This window comes from Sinocyclocheilus anshuiensis, unplaced genomic scaffold, assembly GCF_001515605.1.
Source record: "Sinocyclocheilus anshuiensis isolate Anshui unplaced genomic scaffold, SAMN03320099.WGS_v1.1 scaffold711, whole genome shotgun sequence".
In the NCBI taxonomy this organism is placed as follows: domain Eukaryota; kingdom Metazoa; phylum Chordata; class Actinopteri; order Cypriniformes; family Cyprinidae; genus Sinocyclocheilus; species Sinocyclocheilus anshuiensis.
The window spans coordinates 216652-223478 of NW_015552595.1; the positions used below are offsets into that span (position 1 = coordinate 216652).

The 6827-nt window shown below is 41.2% G+C and overlaps 1 protein-coding gene across 1 annotated transcript in view; it reads left to right on the top strand.

The window, feature by feature from the left end:
- The window catches only part of LOC107665628 (MAU2 chromatid cohesion factor homolog), an 8569-nt gene extending 4511 nt beyond the window's left edge, over nucleotides 1-4058 (top strand). The window contains 7 exon segments of the mRNA XM_016456567.1: nucleotides 1192-1282; nucleotides 1367-1470; nucleotides 1938-1987; nucleotides 2801-2942; nucleotides 3434-3524; nucleotides 3627-3730; nucleotides 3984-4058. Of these exon segments, the coding sequence (XP_016312053.1) occupies nucleotides 1192-1282; nucleotides 1367-1470; nucleotides 1938-1987; nucleotides 2801-2942; nucleotides 3434-3524; nucleotides 3627-3730; nucleotides 3984-4058 (657 nt within the window).
- The last annotated feature ends 2769 nt before the right edge of the window (nucleotides 4059-6827 follow it).

Here is a 6827-nt window from a genome sequence, read left to right on the forward strand (position 1 = left end):
CCCCCCCCCCCCCCCCACTAATAAAAAGATGTTATCATTAGCGAGCTCCACACTGCAGAGCTGCTTTATAACAGAAAATCAGGTTGTAATTCTAACTGAAAGCGACACTGACTCTGGTTGTTCATGTTTAATACTGTAAAGCTGCTTGATTTAAGGCTCTCTATAGTGCTATATATAAATAAACGTGAGGTAACTGGACTTTACTGGAGCGCTGAACTGCAGAGCTCGTGCAAACATCCACATCACTGTAATCAGATGCTTTCTTAACTGCTGCTTTCTCACCGCTGTCAGTTTTTGTTGTGTTCATTTTGTTATTGAGAGGAAAGTGCGCAGCATATATTAACATATTCATCCAAACGCCACTCAGCAGCTTCAGGTTCGGCTGCGTTTGATCTGATCTGAAGCGCTGCGTCTTCTTCTCTTGAACTGCATGCAGGAGCGCTGAATTACAGTCTTGCGCTACAGCGCCACACTGGTCAAACCGCATTACTGCAGGCTCTTACATTAGCTTATATGAGACCAAACTACTACTCGACAACAAAAATATTGGTAGACAATATTTTATTTGCGAAGTTGTCGATAATGTCGACTAACCATTTCAGCCCTACTGGTGAGCCACGTCATGTCCGACATCATGCATTTATGCCCATTTACTACATTTTTTTTTTTCATGTTCCTATTACTTTAATGTGAAGAAATTATTCAGTCTGAACACAGTGTTTCCCGAAAACAGTGTACATAAAAAAAATTAGCTCAATAAATGCTATTAGGCATTTATTTATTTTATCATTGGTTGTTTTGTTTTCTTTATGCAAAATATAAATTGATCATCAACAATTTTTTTTCTTTAAATTTGTGGTGAAATATGAGCACCTGTATGCTTTTTATTTATGATTTGATTTGTCACCGTTTCTTGATTATTTTATAATTTTGTTACTTTCTTTGATTATTTGAATAGGTAAATATTTATTAACATTTCATATTTATTAATTAGATGGAAAGCAAATGAAATTTCTTTTCTCAGGTTTACAAATTAGATCATTGAATTGTGCAAATTTATGCTTGTTGATTGATTATTTGTTTAAGTTGTGTTTTCTGTATTGTTGTTGTGAGAAGCACCTGTGTGTTTTTACTTGTGCTGATTTGATTGGAGTGAGAGGTGAGTTGTTTATGTGTGTGTGTGTGTTTCAGGTGACGGTCATGCACTCGATGCAGGCTGGGTATCTGGAGAAAGCCCAGAAATACACTGATAAAGCCCTCATGCAGCTGGAGAAGCTGAAGAGTGAGTCGCGTTACATCACAGAGACTCGTGTTCACGTGTGTGTGTGTGTGTGTGATAACTGATGTTCTGATGTGTGTTTGTCAGTGCTGGACTGCAGCCCCATCCTGTCCTCGTTTCAAGTCATTCTGCTGGAGCACATCATCATGTGTCGTCTGGTGACGGGACACAAGGCCACGGCGCTGCAGGAGGTGTGTGTGTGTAATGGAACACACAAACAAATACCAGCTAAGAGTGAACTCTTTAAAAAAAAAATTTTTAAATACAAATTTTCTGATAAAAATGTGATTACAATTTAAAAAGCAAAATCTGGTTTGCTGTGCTTGTTTTTAGAGCTGCACAATTTGGCCAATGTGTTTTGATGAAATTAATATAGCTATTAAAATGAAAATTATTATTATTAATAATAGTTTTATATTATTACAAAAAATATAAACATTTATAAAAACAAGAAATATTACTCTAATGATTTCATTGTAAAATAAAAAAAAATATTTCACTTTACAGCTGTAAAAGTGCAGTGCTAATATTTATTACTGCCTTAATTTCTTCATTTTCAAACTTTTATTTGGAGCCCTTAAAGATTCTCTGTAGTTGATGTGTGCTTCATTACGAGCTTGTGAAGATGTTTGGCTCATGTTGTATTTTTCAATTAAAGCGACTCGACCTCACAGCAGACCCAGGTGGAGTTCACGTGGATCATTTACTGTGAATCGAGACGCTGAAAACACCAGATCATGAGCTGCTCACGTGTAAATGAACACAGTGACACGCTTCACTCTGAAACACAGTGCAGATATTTAATGAAATCACAGGATAATCACACTAAGCCTTATCAGGATTCCACTCTTCCTGTTCTCGGACCCGTGTGTGCGTGTGTGAGTTAGAGAGAGTGTGTGTGTGTGTCTGTGTGAGTGATTGAGTGAGAGAGTGTGTGTGTGTCTGTGAGAGTGATTGTGTGAGAGAGTGTGTGTGTGTGTGTGTGTCTGAGAGTGATTGTGTGTGTGTGTGTGTGATTGTGTGTGTGTGTGTGTGTGTCTGTGAGAGTGATTGAGTGAGAGAGAGTGTGTGTGTGTGTGTCTGTGAGAGTGATTGAGTGAGAGAGAGTGTGTGTGTGTGTGTCTGTGAGAGTGATTGAGTGAGAGAGAGTGTGTGTGTGTGTGTCTGTGAGAGTGATTGAGTGAGAGAGAGTGTGTGTGTGTGTGTCTGTGAGAGTGATTGAGTGAGAGAGAGTGTGTGTGTGTGTGTCTGTGAGAGTGATTGAGTGAGAGAGAGTGTGTGTGTGTGTGTCTGTGAGTGATTGTGTGAGTGTGTGTGTGTGTGTGTGTGTGTGTCTGAGAGTGATTGTGTGAGTGTCTGTGTGTGTGTGTCTGAGAGTGGTTGAGTGAGAGAGTGTGTGTGTGTGTGTGTGAGAGTGACTGAGTGAGAGTGTGTGTGTGTGTCTGTGAGAGTGAGTGTGAGTGTGAGTGTGTGTGTGAGTTAGAGAGTGTGTGTGTGTGTGTGTGTGTGTGTTTTTGTCAGTGATGCTGATGATCACGCATGTGTTTGCAGGCGTTTCCTGCGCGAGACGCTGAAGATGTCCAATGCGGAGGATCTGAACCGTCTGACGGCCTGCTCTCTGGTGCTGCTGGGACACATATTCTACGTGCTGGGGAACCACAGAGTAAATCACACACACACACTCTCTCACACACACACACAGGTTTGGTCAGCTATCCTTGTGGGGACATTCCATAGGCGTAATGGTTTTTATACTGTACAGACCGTATATTCTATTGCCCTACACCAACCCTACCCCTAAACCTACCCCTTACAGGAAACTTTCTGCATTTTTAGATTTTCCAAAAACTTCATTCTGTGTGATTTATTAGCTTGTTTACCCGTGGGGACCACAATTTAGGTCCCCACCATGACACGAGTCCCCATGAGTCTGTGCGTAGTCAGGTTTAAGTCCCCACCAGGATATATAAACCTGTACACTCTCTCACACACACACTCGCACTCACTCTCACACACACACACACACTCGTTCATGAGGAACCGTGTATCAAACACACTGTAACTGTCAGCGCTTCCTCCTCTCTCAGACCGGAGCGTTTGCTCAGATTGCGCGCTGCTCGTCATTGTGTGTTTCTGCTGTGTGTTTGTGTGCAGGAGAGCAACAACATGGTGGTTCCTGCAATGCAGCTGGCCAGTAAAATCCCAGACATGTCTGTGCAGCTCTGGTCATCCGCTCTGCTCAAGGGTCAGTTCAGCAGCGCACACACACACACTTCCTGTCACAGTAACACACACACACAAAAATATGTGTTGATCAGAAGCTGAAGTCACGTGTCCGTCTGTCCAGATCTCAATAAGGCCTGCGGGAACTCCATGGACGCGCATGAGGCTGCACAGATGCACCAGAACTTCTCCCAGCAGCTCCTGCAGGATCACATCACACACACGCGCGCACACACGCAGATGCGCACACACACACACACCAGTCAAGAGAATGGGTGTCCATCATTATATCTAATAGTATTTTGCATTTATAACTAACATTTATGACATCATATACAGCACTGACAGCACCATTAGTGAGACGAAGTCACCTGACACAGCTTGTTTTAATGTTTGATGGGAGGAATGTCTCATAATTCATTTCCACATGAGAGATGTGTTTGTTTTGAATGTGTCTGATCGTGTTCTCTGTGTGTTTCAGTGGACTGAAGGCCCTCCACCTGTGCAGATTCAAGCTCAGAACGGACCCACCACCAGCCTGGCCAGCCTGCTTTAAACACACACACACGCACACACACTGTACATACAGGTCATCCACACACTCTCTCACACACACACACACACACACACTCACACTCACACTCACACACACAGACACACACACACGCTGTACATACAGGTCGTCCTCACACTCACACACACACACAATCTCATGGGACGAGCGAGACTCCGCTGCCTTTCACCTGCAGATTTCTCTCTTCTATTGTTCAGATTTTAACTTGAGTTGTTCAGTTTACATCTTTTGGTGCATTTGATTCGCTGTGTTCAGAGCGAGGACAGACGGGGGTCAGAGGTCAAAGGTCACAGCAGACTGTGTTTTAGTTCAGAGTGTTTGTGTCCTGCTCCTCCTCGTCTCTGTTTAATTGCTGTCGTCACACATCGTTTCTCAGATGGGTTTAGCTGTACTAGTTAGCAGCAGTAACCAGCGCTGCGTCATTCAGTGTGCGAACATGAATCTGTAACGAGTCGTTTAGCAGCAGCATCCTCCGATCGATAAACTAGAGACAAGTGACTGAATTCATAGTAACTCATCAAACCTCATATTCACCACAAAATAAAACCGATTTCAGTCAGAAAAATGAAGCCTGATTTTAGGATTTTTTTTTTTTGCATTGTCTTTTTTAACCCTTAAATTCTCATTATTGTAATCTTAATTTTGTTGACATTTCAATTATTAATGCATTATGGTAGTATTTGTTGTACTTCCTTTCATTTATGTTCTTTAGAGGATTTATTTACAGTAATGATGGGGGAAAAAATCTTCAAACAGGCTTCACTTTCATATGATTTTCCATGATTTTGTGGTGAAGATGGAGGTGTTTAATCATGAGATGGTCAGAAAGAGGATCACAGACTGCAGGAAGTGGATGTCATGTGACCAGCAGAGGGCGCCTCGTGTCTGGCTTGTGTTCAGAGGAGCAGGACTTGAGCAGCTTCACTCCCATAAACACTGAATCTGAGAGAGCTGTTTGTGAAGCTGTGGTGTGTGTCTCATTTTGTGCTCCGAACACGTGTGTTTTGTTCTGCACGTCTCATGTTTTACTCTCTGTACAAACACTGTGAGGACAGTCTTTTCTTTTAAAGGTATTCACCTCTTTTCCTCTGTAGTTTTAACAGATACATTTATTACATTTTGTAAAGTTTGAATATTTATGTACTACATTTAACCATATTATAATCTTTGTCATTATTTTGATTTGGAATAGCCTTCGTTTGTATAAATGTTATGAAAACTGTTGTTTCTGTAGTTTTATCAGACGCTTTAGTAAAGCTCATTCTGCTCTCGGATCAGCCGCCGCTCTTTCTGATAACTATTTTTAAACTCATATTATTTCTTTGTGTCTGCTTCAAAATCATCAGGATTTTTTAAATAAAATTGGAGAAGTGTATGAAGGATCCTGTGTGATTTATTCAACATGTTTCAGATGTTCACGTCACTCGATATGAAGCGAATCCGAGTTCAGCAGCGTTTGTGACTCAATGTTTTAGTCCACAGAAAATGATGCAGATTCATCTTAACATGAGAAAGAAGAAATGTAGCATTGCATCAGTGTCTCAGCAATGGATGCTCTGCAGTGAATGGGTGCCGTCAGAATGAGAGTCCAAACAGCTGATAAAAACATCACAATAATCCACAGCACTCCAGTCCATCAGTTAACATCTGGAGAAGACAAAAGCTGAAACACATCCAGCATTAAGACGTTTTTAACTAAAACACGAGTCCATAATCCATAATAACGCTTCCTCCAGTGAAAAAGTGCATCTGCTGTTGTCTCTCACATCAAAATCCAGCCACATATTAGTTTAGAGCTGTTTAAACACTGCTTGATCTGTGCAGATTTCTCTCCTGATTCAGACCAGAACACTTTTTCACTGGAGGAAGAGTTATTATGGATTATAGACTGTATGGTATTTGAGTTAAAAACGTCTTAATGCTGGATTAGTTTCAGCTTTTGTCTTCTCCAGATGTTAACTGATGGACTGGAGTGCTGTGGATTACTTGTGGATTATTGTGAGCTGTTTGGACTCTCATTCTGACGGCACCCATTCACTTGCAGTGAGACACTGATGCAGTGCTACATTTCTATAAACCTGATGAAGAAACAAACTCATCCTGATCTGAGGATGAGCACATTCTCATTTTTGGCTGAACTCTTCCTTTAAGGTAAACATGAATAATGTGTTCAGAATGTGGTTCACTGTATGGACAAAAAACACTGAGACGTTCACTCAGAATGGACAGAAATGGGTATTTCTAAGCGTTCTTTCAAGCTTTATTTGTCACAGGGGCGTAGATTACGCGGGGGACGTGTCCCCCCCACTTTTAATATCACATAAATGCGTCCCCAGCACTTTTTCGGGCAAGTGGGTTCGCATAGAGGTTTTCAAGAGCCGGTGTGAATAAATATAGATTTAAATTCAAACAGACAGGATAGTCTGTGCATGATCTGATGTTTTATTCGGACCCAGAATAAGGTGAGATGAACATCGCAGGGCGCTAAACACTCCGTGCAGTGTGTTTCATTCATACTCGAAGCCGGAGGGCGCAGAAAGTCGTACCAGGAAATCCCTAATCCCTAATAAAGCGTACAGCTATCGCTGTATGAAAACAGTTGTTTTCACAGAAAACAGAAACGTTTGGCGTTTGGAAGACATTAAACATACGATTGCGACAATATATGGTTTATTTGTGTTTGTCAAGTCATCTCCAGGTAATAAATAAAGTATATGAACAATGCAGTGCTAATTGACATAGCATTTATTA